Source organism: Falco biarmicus, chromosome 5, assembly GCF_023638135.1.
Source record: "Falco biarmicus isolate bFalBia1 chromosome 5, bFalBia1.pri, whole genome shotgun sequence".
Taxonomy (NCBI): Eukaryota; Metazoa; Chordata; class Aves; order Falconiformes; family Falconidae; genus Falco; species Falco biarmicus.
The window spans coordinates 35,091,442-35,109,145 of record NC_079292.1 but is presented as its reverse complement, the minus strand read 5'-3'; the positions used below and the strand labels follow the sequence as shown (position 1 = coordinate 35,109,145).

Here is a 17,704-nt window from a genome sequence, read left to right as displayed (position 1 = left end):
ATGAGGATGGCCCAAGCTTGCCTAGTGCAAGGTTGTTGTGGGGCAGAAAGGTGGAGAGGGGTTTTAAACTGTCCACATACCTGGTCATTAGATGATGACCGAACCAGTACGTGTTGCTGCATTATCACTTCTTGTCTCCTATGCTTCTGTTTGTCAAAATGTGTGTAAATTTGTTCATAATACAGGAAATAGGAAATAAATAAGGAATATACATAATAATAGCTGGTTATGTCAGAGGAAGAGAAGACAACCAATTCCCTAAAGTTCTCTCCCTCACATCCCCAGACATTCGTATCATTGAGCTTGAAATAAACTTAAACCACCAGTTCTCAGAAGTGGACTTGGGCTCAGAAAGTGTAACTGTGTTAAACGAGACAAAAAGAACGGAAGAATGGGATGTTATCACAATTGCTTTCACTTTTTCAGAACGACCTGTTAGTGTTTTTTTACAGTAGAAACTGAAGTGCTCAGTTCTTTCAACTTTTTTTCGCCGTAGTAATAAGCTGAAATGCCTGTTTTATTTGATCAAACATCAGGTTTACTTTCCTTTTTGTATCTCAGCTCTCCATTTTGACACATCTGACTCATAACTTTGCCTTTGTAAAGAATGAAATTTGGTTTAGGAGTGTTAAATGCTGAGTTCCTATATGTGGTGGTGGAAATTAAGATCCTAGATCAATAGGTTTTGCTTTCTTTGTTTGAGCAACAGAAACATTTCTTCCCCGATTCTTAAGTACAAACTCCCTCTACAAATTCCTTCACCCCAATCCCTCTCAACTATTACATATGCTATGTTAGGTACCAGGTATTATAAACCTAATATGCAATCCCCGTGCTGTGGAATGAAAGAAACTATCAAAATGTATTTAATTGCTTCCTCCATTCCTTATTTTTTGTAGCTGCAGTGCTATCACCATATATTTTGTGACAGCTCTGCCTTTCAGCACCTTTTACTCATGGAAGAACCATCCCTCTCCCTTAGCTCTGTCTGTGCCTCATTAAGCCATTGATAAAATCTCTGTCATTGAAATCCCATGGTTCAAGCTGAATCAGGGCTACTGCTCGACTCTGACTGTCCTCACAGACAAGGCTGCATTTGGTCTCCTTTTCATTCTGATTTCCCCATTATATCTGCATGGCGTCTGTTCTTTCATGTATCATCTGTGCCGGGGTAGAAGAGTTCAGTTGCACGGCTGCATGCTACATTAGTTATTCAGGGCACTGATGCTTTATGAAAGCAGCCTGCAGCCATCAGGCAAGAAATTATATAGGTTTCTAACATAGGAGAGACAGATGTCAGTGTGCATTCTCCCGTGGGAAGAATAACTAGTTTTGTAAGAAGAGCACTGGCCCAGTTTTTGAAACGTAGAATGAATGGCAAGGTTTGGTACCCAAGTATTTCTGACGAGCGGCACACAAGGGGCGGTTTCATTACTAATCACTTCTTCCTCTTTTTTGTAAAGCCTGTAGACCTTGGACTGTATCCCAACCATCATGGAAAGCTGGATTTAAGAAGAAAAATTATCTGAAGGTAATAGTGGGAACACTGTATGAGATTGGTAAATGCACTCAGTGTGAATATTTCTTCTTTCTAAGTTTCCCATGTGCTAGGTACTCCCTGACAATGAGAAAGATTTTTGCTGACAAAACATAATCAGCCCTTGTGCCCTCTGCCAGGATCTCCAGGATCAAAACAGGCAACAAATCAATGGGAAATGAAAAATTATTTCTTTGGAGTAATTGTTGGAAAGGGGAAGAGCAAATTAGCAAAAAGAATTCCAGTACTGCAGTCAATCTCAGCCCAAACTTCTGGACGTTTGTTCATACGAAAACAAAAGGAAAGGAGAGAATACCCATGAGACAGATATTAAGACACCATGATCCCACTTCTCAGCTGTCTGCATGGCAAAGTCTCCCATTCATTGACAGAAGATGCACACATGAAATCATGCAGCATCAGTATAACAAAACAGAATAAATCCTGAATGCACCAGGCACCATCCTACCTTTCCTGGAGCCCCACAGGTTTCATTCTGAAAGGAGACGGACTGACACACAGGGGAGGTTTGAGCTCGGGAACACACTGGCCTTGAGGATCCACTACTACATTGACAACCTTTGGAGTCTGTTGAGGCTGGACCATGCTGTTGGTGGTCTTAGACTGAGATGTCTGCAAGGGAAGGGGTGAGAGGTGGATCTCCTGCTTCTTTTCCTTCTCTTGTCTCAGTGACAACTGGATCTTCTCCTTTAATCTGTACAGAACCTACAGAAATAAAGAGGAAATCCCCATCTCAATACCCTGGTAAACAAGGCAAGGAAGGTATCACAAATGCTGGGTAAGTGTGGCTTTCACTCCTAGAAGGTGAGCCACGAGTTGTGTCACTGTGTTTCCCACAACAGGATAAATATTCCATTACATAAACCAGTGTGTACATGTGGGCAGTAGGGATTTTAACAGTTCTCATTGTGAGCCAGTAATTATTTGTAATACCAGTAGTCGTATTATTAAAGGGGCAAATAACATGGAATGGAAAACCGTTACAAAAGACACTGTGAAGAGGGAAATACTGATAAATAAAGTAATTGCAGAAATATTTGTAAGAATTTAACACAAGAGAGACAATGGCCCAAAATAAAATAAATGCTTATGATATATGCAGGTACAAGTCTCTAATTATAGCAGCCTCCATTTGTTTTAGAACAGATGTTCTTAAAATCTCTTACTCATTTTGCATGGAGCTGATGGTTGAACAGAGTAACTTTACTAGGCCACTTCTGTAATGGTAGACTGCTACTGCTCTGAAATACTCCTCAGGACAAAGATATTCTCAATATCCTCAGAGAAACATAACCTGTTCTGGAATAAAGCTGAAGCAATGTGTGGCCTATGAAGCTATTTATGCACCTGTTCAAAAAATTGTGTTTTACAGTTATCGAGACATTGATGTCCGAACATACTGGTATACCAGGATTCTCTTTCCACCTATTGCTTATGAACTTGGATGTCAGATATCTGCAGCAAAAGCTTCTCAGTAGTTGTGCTGATCCTCTTCCCCTGAACTCCACACCCACATTGCTGCACAGCAGCTCGGTGAGGGCTGGCGGGCAGCGTGTGCTTGGACGCGTCCCTCCAGAGGAACCTGTGTTACACCTATTTAACACATCTTACCTCTCTTGACGGGAATGCAAAAAATGATTTCTGAGCTGTAGTTGTGCCACTTTCAAAACGTGCCTTGCAACCTATGAAACTTATGAGAATTACTGTTCTAAGTATTGTTTGGGAGGTGGGTGATAGGCACTTACGCAGCTTTTTGAAGGTGTCTGCAGATACCCTCCTACCTTCTACTGTGCTTTATCTGTTGCTGTAAAACATTCAGATTGAATCCTGGTTTGTAAAGCCATAAAGACAAAGCCTGTATCAAAGCATTTTTCCAGTGCAAGTCAGAAGCTCTTTGACAGCTGTTTCCCCGCTAGCACTGCATTAAGATCTATCACTCCATAGCCTTCCAGAGAAGACTGGATGTATCTGATGAGTTTGTTTTTCCAAGGATTAGCCTTAGAGGTTTAGCTAGGAACTGGCCTAATGACATTAGCAATACACCCATTAAACAAGACTTAGCTACGTAATCCATCTGTTCATTCAGCAGAGTTCAGAATTAAATTGCATGGATAAGATAAGCTGCTCTTTGCCATTACTTTGCAGAAAAAAACAACCCTACTGTGAAGCAAGGCCACAGGTATCAGTAAAGATAAGACAGGGCCTTGAAATATTTTAACCTTCTTTTTCTCCAGTGACTGCTTTTGTCTCATTTGTTTCTGGTAACCCACAGACACACAGCTCTGACATTCATGGTCATGACAATGTTAACCATACCTTCTTGTCACTGATACACCTCAAAGTTTTGTCCCTTGGAGACCCAGGGAATTATGGTTTTGATTTCCAAAAACGTGGATGAGTATTATTTAATATCTTTTTTAATACTCTATTATTAGACACTAGGAAAAAAGATAGCTTGCCACCAGCAGAAATTGAAAAAAAAGCTAAAGGACCACATTTGATTTAAGAGTTAACATACTTTCCTCAGAAAGTGTGGTCAGGGCCGTTGTGTTTTTAATGAATGCCAGGTGAAAGTCAAACAAACAAGAATGGCCAAAAAGACAGTGATCAAGCCTATTACCAAACTCTGCAGAGGGAACAACTTAGTTGTACTCATAGTTCAAATCTGTTTAAACACATCTGTCAGTATGGATGGAAACAGATACGAAGCTGCTAAATTAGGAAAACTGCCATTTTACCAATACCTCAGAATATTCATTGTGAGGCTAATCAAGAGGCATACAAGGACACACAAGGTGAGTCACTTGTAATTTTTCACGTATTAAGCCTAGGGTTCAAAGTCACAGTCCAAAAGGAAAATAACTCTTCTTTCTGCCTCCTTTTTGACTCAGCTTATATGGAAGAATTACAGGGTGCTGGCAGCGTGACATTCACCCTTTGTATCTCTGCTCAGATTTCTGCAAAGGAAAGCTGACATGTTGCACCCTAGCTGGGCCAGAACCTCCTACCTATCCATTCAAAATACCAGTGGAAACTGCTTTTATTCATCTTCAGAGATCGGAAGGAAATCCCAGCGAGATAACTATGTCTCCAGAATGAAGATGTTGGCAATGGTTATGTGCAGCAGTGATATGAAAATCTGCCTAGAGATATTTAGGGTACCCAGGACTGTATAGTAAAATGTCCCAGAAACAACAGATAATAAGAAAATTCACTCTAATTAAAAGTGTCCTCTCTAACAAGTACTTATTAACATGTGTGTGAGCCTACGTGTGTATCTCTGCATGAGCAGAGCTATTGTGCACATGTATACATGAGAAGAAAATCAGGTAACAAAATTTCCCTCAAAACCTGGGGAAGGGATGAATGAACAAAAATGTGACAGATGTGAGGCGTGTTATTTCAGGCATTACTGGGAGGCATTTGGATACCATGATTTGAACAGACTATAAAAAGTTCTGTAGAAGAATAATACCAGAATTCAGACAATCTAGGACTAGTTTACAGACAGAAGCCACCTAATTTTGAGTTGGCTTAAACACTCTTGCAGTACGATAAAAATACATGCTTTTAATTTTGATGTAAATCTTTATACTGCCAAAAGTTGAAGTTGAGAGACTCATATTTGTTAGCTGTATAAATTCTATAATCAAAGTGCTTTCAGCAGTTCTGTACCACTTGAGGAATCCTGAAACTTGCAAGGTTAAGAACAAGAGATAGGTCATGTGAAAATGTGGGAATGGATTTTTTCATTATTCAATGTTCTTCTTGTTAAACAAATTCTAAAATACAATCATGAAGGTAAAAAAATATTTATCATTTAAGTAACTATCTCCCTAAAACATCAAATAACTGTTCATAACTCATAAAACACTGGAGACAGTAATAAAAATATAGATCCTTACAATTTGTTGGCAAGGTAAAGTTCATGGAATCATAGATTCATAGAATAGTTTGGGTTGGAATGGACCTTTAAAGATCACCAAGTCCAAATTCCTTGCCATAAGCAGGGACATCTTTCACAAGTCAAGTTGCTCAAAGTTCATGGCTTTCATTATTTTAAATGAAAAAATCCTACTTTTTGATTATTTTTTTTATTGGGAAAAAGAAAAACATTTAGAAACCCCTCTCATTACAACTAACTACAAATATTTCATAATCTGAAGGTGATATTTCCAGACTACTAAACAGATACTTGTATGCACATAGTTTTTTGTAAAAAAAAAAAAAAAGGATATGCAAACATACTGGTTTATTAAAACAGGAACAATTAGTAAGAAATCTGATAGCAAATAATTTAATCCACTGTCAAATACCATGTTATTTAGTCAATGAAGTGATGGCTCAGTTATTTTTCCACCTATGTAAAATAAGAAATAAAGACACCTGTTTTACACATAGGAGTGCTAAAAATATTTATTCTTACTTAGCACTTTGCTTGGCTAACTTTATAAATGACGCACGACGTTCCCAGTGGATGTGAGCCCATGGTCAGCCCATGATGAGGATAGCAATGAGCTACACGTTGGCTTCCACATGTGATGAATTGCTCCTGAGATGCAAGAGGTTCCCATACCACAACAATGAGGACTAGCTCAGTAAATTAATAAAACAACCTCAGGGGTACAATTTACAAATCCAAATGTGCTACTGTATTACACTGTTTAGGAATACTCTGCACTGCAGGTTTTCACGTATATAGGTCAGATATTTGTTAAATTCCAGCCAAGCATTAAGAAGCCTAAAAAGTGTTAACACACAGTGCACTCTCAGCACAGGGAAGCATCATGATTTGTAAAAGCCAGTTAAGAGATAAGGCTGCATGCTTTTCAATTTCCGTAGAAATTACATGGTACAAAGCAGTAACACTGGCAATTCAGCTGCCGTAGACTGAACACTGTTGATCATCATAATCATCAAAGTACTTCCCACTCCATACTGCAAAGAACCCTCCCAAGTCATCTACAGATGCAGGCTACGCTTCTGGTTTTGGATCCTCTAAACTACAAATAACCACCTATGGACAAACAGGTGCCTACCCTGACACTTTAAAAAAGGGGCTGTATTTTGGTGGTCTTCTATGGTTGCTACAGCCAAAGCTACTTAGGATGAGACCTAATGCCTTATGCTAAAGCTGAATGGTCTGATAGACTGCAATGGCTGAATCTGAAATAACGAATTCCTATTTTTCGTAAATATGCCACTCTGACACATACAAAGTGGGATGAAAAACAATTGTGAGCTGTTTCTTAGCCTTACAGATTGCACATACTCGATGTATCAGCAGGTCCTGGCAAAATCTGAGACAATGTCCACTTACACAGTCTGAACAGTTGCACACATAAAGATACAGGTTGGATTTGGGAGGGGACGGAAAGGGGAATGCCTGCAGGAAAGACCACAGCATCATAGTAAATCCATCTGGAAGGGAGTTCGAGGACTCTACTATTATTTACCTCTGCCCTAACTCTAGATCAGCTACACCCAAACTATTCCTGACAGATGCTTGCTAAAACCTTAATGGGTGAAAACTCCTGAGCTTCCCCCAAGCAATGCACTCTGGGATCTAGTGACCCATGCGATAACAAAGTTCTTTCTAAGGAGTCAGCCAAATCACCCTTTCAAAATTTTTTCTTCTTTTCCAGTCTCCAGTGGAGAATGTATTATCTTCCTTACTACAGCCTTTGAAATCTTTTCATGTTTGAGAACTATCATGTTTCTCCTTGCTCTATCATAAATAAACAAAAATTATTTCATGTCTTCTGTATTTCTGATCAGTCTTGTATCTCCTCTCTACTACAACTGCCCAACATTTTTCACAAGTGTGGTATTTGACAGAGACCACAGAGAAAGAGTAGCAATAAGCAAATTATTACCAGAGCCAAGCTGAATGCAGATCTTGGAGATCTTATCCTCTTGTATACACCCCAGGGCAAGAAGTATATTTTTTCCAAAAAGGTGATGTTACTCATTTACTTCAGTGTCTGCTCTGTGGTACTGCTGGAACCTTTCCTACAGAACTGTTGCTTTGCCATGTATTTCTTATGTTGTATTGATACACGCAATTAGAGCTCTTGTCCCTGCCAAGCAGCGTTCTTGTTACTTCCCACCTTTTCTCCAGCACCTTACGAATATTTAAAGTTCTGATACTGTCCTCCACAATGCTTACAATTCTAAATACCATCTCTGCATTCCAAATAATTAATGAAAATATTGTGTAGTTCCAGAACAAGGACAAACAACATTTTCTATACCCTTCTAGTTAAATAGTCAGTAATGACCAAAATATCTGCTCCTCCAAAGTAAAGAATTTGAGTAAAAATAAGTACTTCTAGAATTACTCTCCTATTTTTGACTGAGATGGCATGGAGAAATGGAGATGACTAGGCAGTAGAAATTACATGAACCGACAGTGTTTGTGAAAAAATAAGTGCTTTTCAAATCTTTGGGAGATTTTAAAAGCTTAAACAAGATTTTGTTAAAAATGTCATCATTTATTAATACCTTAAGTTTAGACATTCTTTCCATCTTAAGGTTGCAAGCAGGAAATCCATCCAGTTTAAAGAAGATTAAATGTGTTTGAGAGCAAAATATCTCAAAAGACTCCAATATTATGTGTTCATAAATGTTAAGAATTGTCATGGAGTTTAGTAAACCCTTTCATTTATGCACTACAGAAGAAACATACAATTCAGAGAAGGAAAACATGTGAGATACAACATTGGAAAAAATCCAGAAATTATCCTATGAAAGTCAGTGGTGGTGTAGTGTTGTTCATCTTTCGTGCAAACCTTGCACATCTCATATTCAGTGTATTAGAAGTATGTCTAATGCCCAGAAATGTGGCCACTGAAATCGGACAACGTGAATGGCAAAGCTGTCCATAATGTGATCACTCTTTCATGTACTTACTAATCATTTCAGTTTAAAATTTTAAAATGTTTATATTTGACACACGAATACTGACTGACATACACTCTTAACACTGTGCACTGACAATATTGTATCAATGTGGTGTTGTTTTGATTATCTAATAAAATTGAAATATAGGCAGCTAACAGAGCTTCAGGAATCCTGGGACCTTAGTAAGCAGGTTGAGATGCCATCACTCACATCACTACACAATTGCTCTGCTGATTTAAGAGTTCATTATTTATTTCTTCAGCTTCCTTCTAGTTACATTCTTCGATTGGACTCAAAATATATCAAGAAATTTGGTTCCTCAAACTTTGGCTTCACAGCATTATGAGACTGAACGACTCTTACTTTGTAGCTGAGTTTTCAGTAGCTTTGAGAAAACAACTGTCATGAAAAGATTGTGTGACTCTATCCTTCAGACTGAGAAAAGCATGGAGTAAAGAACAGCAAAAAAAGGTAAAAAGGAAACTTACCATTAAACAAGTTACTAGAATGACAAAGATGCTGAGAAATATGACAACCGCATAAAATCCTTCTTTGCTCCAGATTTTGTCTGCTTCACGCTGGCCTTGCAAAACATTTTTCTTTTTTAAACAATAAAACAGAAAGAGGAAAAGAAAAAAAGTTACACAGCAGCGTGCGCAGATTAAATAGCTCTTGTCAGGCATTAATCACCCAGTCCTCAGCTTTGTCACAGTTCACATTGCACAGTATATGGCACTCTGAACACTGCTATTTGCACACCCACCTCAGCCACGCACCCTGCCTGCACTCCGTGGGTCCGTGTGCCTGCGTGTGACCCAGGGGTCCTAATGCTACGTGAGATGATCTAAGACCTTCTCTGTGGCAGCTGAGATAATCCTTCACCAGGAGTCACGGGCTGGTTGAAGGTAAGCAAACAAGACCCGTGGTCTTTCTTGGAAACTACCTGGCTCATCAGGTAAAAGGGCAGTGCTCCCGTCCTGCCTCTTCCTCCCCAGTGCTTATCTCCGGCCCCAGCACCCACGCACCAGCATCGGGAATGTTGACACTTGACACAGGAGGAACAACGAGCAGGTTGATTTCCTGGTTTGCCTTTGTGAGCTGGGAAGCCCCGACACTGTCACCTTTAGATTACATGCACACATAAACGTGCATACGTAAAAAATTACCATTATGATGAAAGTAATCTCCTTATCTACCTATCTATAATTCTGAACGTTCTTAAAGTGATCTCATTATCTTTGGGTCCCTGCTGATAGTACATTTCTAAAACATCTGTGCACACCAAAATTTCCAGAACTCCTGAGGAACTCCTGGGGATTATGTGATAATAATTGTAAAATCATTTATTTGGGTCTTTGTTGCAGTGTGGGGACTTGGTTGGGCTATTAAATTACCAGAATTTCACTAAGTTTCCAAACAGAGATTTGTAGTAGAAACAGGGCACATGTCTCCTTGGTCTAACTGCAATATATTATTCAGAATAAAGTATGTTGTCTTGTGTTTCCGTGACCACAGTTCAGTAGACATTGCTTTCCCAATTTTCAGCTATTTGTTTTCCTTTCTTAGTTGTGTATTTTCAGTACAGTTCTCAAGGCTGAGTAAAAATTAGTTTCTTAAATTCTGGTTTCCGCTGGTCTTGGCATTTCCCTTTCATTGAAATCCCCTATGGCTTTAATTAAACTTCTTGTTTAACTAGTGAGTTTTTCCTTCCCATCTCAAGGTGGCCTTTTTTCCCCTTTGGGAACATTGTGTAAGAGGACTGGGAGTTTCTATAGAGGAAAGAGTTACTCCGTTTAAAGCTGACTGGCTGCTCACTGGACCTGTGTAACTGCAGGGACCGTCTAGCACTTTACATGGGTACTTCATGCTCCAAAGTCTGCTTAAGTACCCATTAGCCTGCTCTTTTGAACAGTCAATATATCAAGCAAACTCCTTGTGTCCATCAGCCTCCCAAACACAGAAAGTCCTCATGAAGCTGAATTCATGTAGAAAGGCTTGCTGAGGAGGAGGAGGAGATCGTGGCCTGGGGAAGAGAGGACAAGTTGACTGTTTCAGAACAGAAGGCATAATAAAGAAGAGTTTTCTTTGGAAGTCATAACCATAGGGACCGGAATGGAAATCTTTCATCCTCTGCTGCTAAACTACAGAAACAAACCTTGTAGAGTGTGTGTGTGCGTCTGTGTCTGTGTCTGTCTGTGTCTGTGTCTCTGTGTGTGTTTGTTCACACAGTGTTTCATGATCTGGGCTTAAAAGTATTGCAGGTATTGACAGTTTAACAAGGTTTATAAGTGTCAGTCTGGTGTTTAGTGAGCAACTTAAAAATCAGGGCTTTCAAAGATAAGCTGGAAATCTTGCCAAACTTTTCTGCAAAAATTGTTCCTAGACATACTCCAACAGCACTGCCACTCTAGCAGGGTGCAGCTCTCCGTGCAATCTGCTACCTCAGCGCAGCAAGGTTATTCCACTGCGCTCACAGCACAGGAGTCTGGTCCCACTGCTGGCTCACAGCCCAAATCTGCAGCTGCTCCACACTCGGGATGCTCCTGTGGAGCTCCTTGGGAATCCCATGGCAAAAGGAGCAGCTGTAGCTCTGGCCCATTAGCTATAAACTGTTTGACCCTGGGTGGGTTACCTGATGGGTTTCCAGCGTTCCAGATTTCTCAGGAGGAAACCTAGATAAAAAGCAGGAGCTGAAGGAGAACTGGCCATGCTGACCTTTTGTAAGGGAGTAAATGAAGTGGGTTTGTACCTCTTCACTTAAAGGACAAATACACTAAAAAGTAAATGAAGAACTAATGGGATTTTTTGACTCAGTGGGTGAAAGACTTAAATGAACTGTAATTCATTAGTGTCACAAAAGTCTTTAAATATTTTATAATAGACTTTGTATGCATAACTGAGTCTAAGAGAATTAATCTCTATGATGTCTATCTAATGGTATGTATATTCAGGATACATCTTTCCCTGATTTGTCTCTCTAAAAATTAAGTTCAAAGAGTATTAACAAATGCTGTAAAAAGAGTAAAAAATGTATGCCACAACTTAAACACATCTTGCACACCAATTTGAAACACTTTAGTAGTACCTTCACCTACCCAAGGAAATCTCTCCCCCAGATCTGACTGTAGGACAGCAGAACCATTGCTTAACCTGCTCCCCAGTGACAGAAGAGGCTGTGACCTCCAGTAACTGAGTCATCTCACACCCATGATAAGGAATTGCTTTCTGAAACATCAGTACTGCTCATTCAGAACTTTGTTCCTCAGTCTGGGAAAACTGATAAGAGGGACAGCAACTGCCACGCTCACTACAGATTGCTGATGCCCAAGAAACAATCTTGCAGGGTGGCCAGACGCTAGGGGAAAAGCAAAAAAGAGAGAGGGCTCCTGTTCATGACCACGGGCAACGAGCCTCCCACATGGAGGTGTGCTGTGTCTCAGCTGACTGATGTTACTCCACATTTCTCACACTCAGTCAGGAACATCTCCCTACCTGAGAATCCACCAAGAGTTTCGGATAGCTTTTGAGGAGTGGGAATGTACCCCTGCCATCAGAGGGCAGGAAGATAAACTCAAACTAAGCTGTGAAAAGCCACAGCTGATAAAGGCAGGGGAATGTCAGAGCAGGTGGGGTGGCAGGAGCGTTCCAGTAGTTCAGAAACTATCAGGTCCTAGAGCTAACCTGGCTACAAGGAGGCAGGCTCATTGTTATTTATAGCATCAAAAGCATCATAGCCCAGTGTTTGACTCCGTTCCTAAGGAGTCTCCACAATCAGGTGAATCATTCAGGCAGAATCAGCCAGGTTAATTTAAACAGTTTAAATTCAGCATAATTTGAGTTCGGAAGAATGTATTCTTAACAATCCCATGCTATCACTAACCTTACTGATGAGTGCCTGCACAGATATGTGCTTTGCTCTGAACTGGCCCAAATGGGTTTAGAAAATACTTTTTATAAACCTATTTTTTAATAAAAATGTCATTAAAAATCCACTCTGGCCTTTCTGGTCTTATTATGGAAAACTAGTGGACTATTTGTACAAATGAATAAAATGAGCAGCCAGCTTTTGATAATAACAAGAGAGACATTGACCTACAGTAGTCACTGTAAAGTGTGTGACTGAAAGATCCTGCCAAGGTATCAGGAGCTGCCAGGAATGGTAAGTCTTCACTGGAAATTAGGTGAATTTTCAAACTGGGTAAGTTAACCCCAGTTAGTTCCTTGGGCTGAAACCCTGATGAAAGCATGGCAAGCTGTAGTTCTGAGCTCAGAGGAAAGCTTACAGGGAGCTGGGGATGGAACTTATGATCAAAAAGGGTTCATCGAAGTTCACACTGAACTGCTTTGCTTCTTCTGCTAGCTTAACTATGTTAGCTAAAGTAGGTTAGGAAAATCTGCCAAGAAATCACTTCCACTCCCAGTGAAAACATGCAGGAATGTGCATGACCTCTCAGACTCCCAGGATGCTGGATAATACGCACTTCATGTGGCCCATGACAAAGCCTCCCCAAAGACTCTACCTTACAGACATGTGCGATAAAGCGTTGTGATTTCACCTCGAAGGCGGCAGGCCTGCAGGGCTCCGGTCCCCACCGGGCGCTCTGGGTGCACCCGCGCAGGCGTAAGGCCATGTCTGCCTTGCCTGACTGCAGCAGCACGTCCTTGTGTTCTGCTTTGTTCCCAGGTGCCTCTGTTGGTCTAGGCTGCTGTAATTTCTAAGCTGTTGGTTTTGATCACTTGTCCTTGCAATGACATAGGGTTTCTGCATGCTTTAAGTGCATGATTGCTTCCTTTGATTTCTTCTCTAAGAAGTTAATATCACACACTTCAAAGGCAACCAACAGAAGCCTTGTGCAAGGAGGCTGTAATGGTACATTTTGGAATGGCATAATTTTGGCATCAACTTTGGAAATCTCTCCTTCAGTGCCACATGTCCCAGCTGACAACGTATCTCTCAAAAGACAGTTTTTGAGAGATGGTATCTTACTTACTGCATCAAAACCATCTCAAGCTTTCCTCTGCTCTACTAAGCTCTGAAATCCAGTAGTATTTTCTTTTTTTCTCTGAGCACAATTTAAAGACATGAGGAAGTCAGGATTCCCACACTGTAATGACTGCCTGAGTCATTGAACTGAGTCCCACCAAGCACCAGCTAGGCTGGTTGTTCTGGGGAAGTCTGCTCCCGGCCCTGAGACATGCCATGGAGCAGAACACAATCCTAAATCCCATTTCAGACAAAGCTTTAGACCATAATAAACCAGCAAATGCTACAATTGCAGGAGGCCTTTGGAAGAGAAAGGACATATGGAAGATATTGCCCTGGATCCCTGACATGACAACACCACCATCAAATTAAATTTTCACTTTCCCATAGGTGCATATCCTGTTCCACACTAGGCAGCAAAGTGGCTCCTGCAGCAAAGGCATATAGGAAATCTGCTCTTTCAGCTACTGCAGAATAAGAAATCAGGATATGAATTCTGAGACAGACCATTTAATTGAAAATAGACCAATCAGTGACTAATGCATCAGCAGTTTTGAACTGGCAAGTTATTACCAGGATAAATGGAAATATAGTTCCAGCCACCTACATCCACTGAGACTTCTGCTGTTCATGGTATTGCATGGGCTGAGGCTTTGAGCAAAGATCTTGGGTTTTCCTACATAATCTTGGTAAAGTTTCTTAGGACAGGGTATTTCCCCCCACCATTAACCCTCTACAGCTGGAGGTCTAATTTAAGATAAGCCTTGTTAAAAAGAGTCAACCAAGCAATCTCAGGAGAGGTATCTCAGAGATGGAATGAACCACCTGCTGAACGTATCTCTCTGGTTACTGTAGAGAGAGCCTGTAGACTTTCAAGCCTTAGGGCAGCTCATACTGAAATAGGCAGCTGAAAAACGAGACAAATTCCAGCCCTAACACCCCTGTGTCAGCCACTAAAAGGTGCGATTAATGCTTCTTGACTGCACAGATACACTGACAGTACACACACAATACTGGTTGTGAAACATTCAGACTTAATGGCGGAAGAGTGTACAATTTATAGCTCATCATTTAATTAGGATTGATAGCTCAGGAATATGCACACACAAGGGGTGAAGTATTATGTCAAAGCTATTTAAAGCTTTGTATAACTGTATCTGCCTTAAACTGCCTGTTTTTATTTTCTTTGCTGTTACTTTGGCATGATTTGTTCTTAGAACAAGTTGACAAAAGAGTAAGCAACTGACTAGTAGCTGAGTAAAGATTATATGTTGTTGTCTTTTAGCTGCTGTTTTCTGTGAAGTCTTACATATGTAAACAATTTATTAAGATTAAAAAAAAAAAGCCTATTAATGTAAAGTTCCATGATCTTTTCAGGATCAGGTCCTCAGCTGTAAATGCTGCTAACAACTAAAATATTAAAATAATCTCTTGCTCCTCCAACAGTATGAAAGGAGTTAGCTGCGCAACTTTCATTCTAATCTTTTCTAAATTACTCCATCTGCTTGTCTACATTTTTTCCAGAGAGAAAATTCAAGTATCTGAGCACTTGAAATTATTGAAATGTATCTAACTTGAGATCTTGAGTTCAGTGCTGTGGTTTTTTCCAGCATTTCTTCATAGCTTGATGATGTTTCTCCATTCATCTATTATTCATATATGTTCTTGTCCCATGTCTGCCTGAAGTATTATTTGTAACTGGAATACTTGCAACAGATAATTGCATCCATCACAGCCGTCAGACTCATATGCTTCAGTAACAAAGGAAATTCTGACCTAAAGGAAGCTTAGCTCAGGTCACTGATGGGCGATATAAAGACCTGATCTGATGTTTGGACAGCACTGCTTGAATTGTTCTGTATTAGAACAGCTAAAAACTGAGAATTCTTTCATTTTCATAGTGGCAGGCTGCTGCAGTAGAGCAGGTAAAATTGCATTAAACTGGCCTTGATTTTATATTTCATTTTTTGTACCAAAGACGTCTTCCAGATTCTTGAACAGAGTTAGAATACTTAAAATAAGCGAAGCATTTCTAATCGGTAGAAATACAGATGAACATAACACCCAGTATTAACTCAGCAATGGCTCCAACATAGGTTTGGATGTAAACAATACAGGAACTCTTTACCATAGGAGGAAACACAGCTCATGAGAACCTCTCCTTTTTTTTGCTGCATTTTTGGATATAAACATCTCTTCCGTGAAAATGGGAGATTCAAAGGAAAATGCTGATTCTTGATAACGTTTTTGAGGTTATTCAGACCTCACACTGGATTCTGAGGGTCTTTACATGCAGGTAAGGTTCTTCTAAGAAACTAAATAACATGCAAAGCGATGTGACCATGTCCATGAGCTTAGTGATTTCCTTTCCTAAAGGCCTTCGCTTTTTCATTTGTTGTGCATAGCTCAAGTGGTCAGCCCAGAATTAGATGTCCCTCTCACTGGTATGTCTGGGACACTGTGGAGACAGCAGTGCAGTCTCTGCTTTGACATAGATTCTTTATTTTCTCAAAAAAACCTATGGATGTAGTCATACAAATAATAGCTACAAATTTTATTTTTGCCTTCTCTTTGGAGCAGGTAAACAAAATAAGTCTCTCACTTCTCCCGAGAATTGAAAGAAACATGGGTACAATGCACAAATTCAGTTTTTCAAAATCATGTTAGACACAAGTTACACAGCTAGTGATGCTCACACCTGACATCTGCATTTCATTTATCTCTCTACTGAAATTGTTATACCTGCCAACCCACATTAAGAGACAAAAAGTCCTTGGGCCCACTTCCTTTAAGGCAATTGATGCACACTTAGGATCTAAATTCCGATTTCAATGGTAGCCCAGCTGTGTGAAGAGGACCTGGATATTAATGCTTAAATAGCCTAATGAAGCACTATTAAAGCAATTTAACAGGGCTAGCTGTATAACTGCCTTATAGCAGTAATGCCATCTTAGCTTATACATTTCCTGCCTCACGCTTGAGTACCTCAGCCTGAAAACTAACAGGGATATAACAGCTGCATAATGTGTAACAAACTACAGGTTAGAAAATTGATAACCAACCTCAGGGGAGACCTCTGTTATTCCAAACTGGGATAAACTCTGATGCAAAATGTTGATATTAAGGGAACGTAGCACTTCTTCAGATGGGAGTGCCTCAGAAATTCCTGGCTTTCTGTTCAGTGGGGACACAAACAGTTCCACACAGTTCTTCTTCCCCTAGGAAAATAAAAAAATGCAGAATCATAGGAAGGGTTTGAGATAATCTCTGCTGTTTATAGATTGTAACTATAATTACAAAAACAAAAGCATGAAGTATAAAGACTGCAACCTGCTCTGTGAGGACAGTATATCTATTCCCTGACTCCTTAAATCCCAGCTGACTGTGCACGAAAATGCAAATACTATATGTGGGCAAGTGTGCTTTGTGTCATTCACTGTTGACAAGGTACCCCTTTCCTGAGTCTAGTACCATTAAACAAGACAGGTCAATGTAACATGGTGAAGGGAGGAGCCACGGGATGAAGTCAAGGGCAAAGTGCCAGCAGGGATTTTAGCAGATAGTTATCTGATCTGAGCTGAAATGCAGCCCTGTTTTAAAGATGGTCCTTCAATGGGAATGCTTACTATAATGCTGTGGTGTTTTGGTACTGCCTTCTAATCCCATGTCAACACATTGCAGACACATACCACAACAACGTATAAAGTCCTTTTGGTTGACTGCAGTGCTGCTCCTTAAAATGGCACAATAAAATGAAAGGACCAGAAAAGTTCTGTTTACATTTAATGGGTAAGCTGAGCATGCCTGCTCTCCCCTTTATTAATTCCTGCCCTGGTGTCTTTGATGCAGTCTTGATAGCCCAAGGTGTGCTGTATTAGAGATGTCAACGATGCTCACTCTGTCACAAGGAGCAAAAGGAGAGACTGCCAGAGGGTTCCTCTGCTTGTGATAGACTAGAAAAGCACCTGAGACTGGCACTCCAAACAATGCGGGTGTCCAAACTGGGTGTGGGAACCAGGGCTATGGCCAGCTTAGCTGAAGCCATGATGTAGAGTCCAGACTTTGGAGGTTCCTACACATGCAAGGTAAGCATGGAACTACTACCTGCATTGCTGCCGGTGCAGGCAAAAACCTCACCGGTCTGGTTAATTGCTATTCGTCTTTGTGGGATGGGAGAGAACAGTTCGGACCAGGATAATCCTGATTTCCCCCATCTCCTTCCCATCACCTTGAATGTGCATCATTATCTTCACTGAAGT

General features: G+C 40.3%; 1 protein-coding gene across 3 annotated transcripts in view; it reads right to left on the bottom strand.

Moving 5' to 3' along the window:
- The window catches only part of PTPRR (protein tyrosine phosphatase receptor type R), a 148,351-nt gene that overhangs the window by 55,926 nt on the left and 74,721 nt on the right, over positions 1–17,704 (bottom strand). For all 3 annotated transcript variants that reach the window (XM_056341609.1, XM_056341610.1, XM_056341611.1), the window contains 3 exons: positions 16,508–16,663; positions 8,950–9,060; positions 2,007–2,263 (listed from right to left, as the gene is read on the bottom strand). In XM_056341609.1, coding sequence (XP_056197584.1) covers positions 2,007–2,263; positions 8,950–9,060; positions 16,508–16,663 — 524 coding nt within the window. The remainder of the gene's footprint in view (positions 1–2,006; positions 2,264–8,949; positions 9,061–16,507; positions 16,664–17,704) is intronic.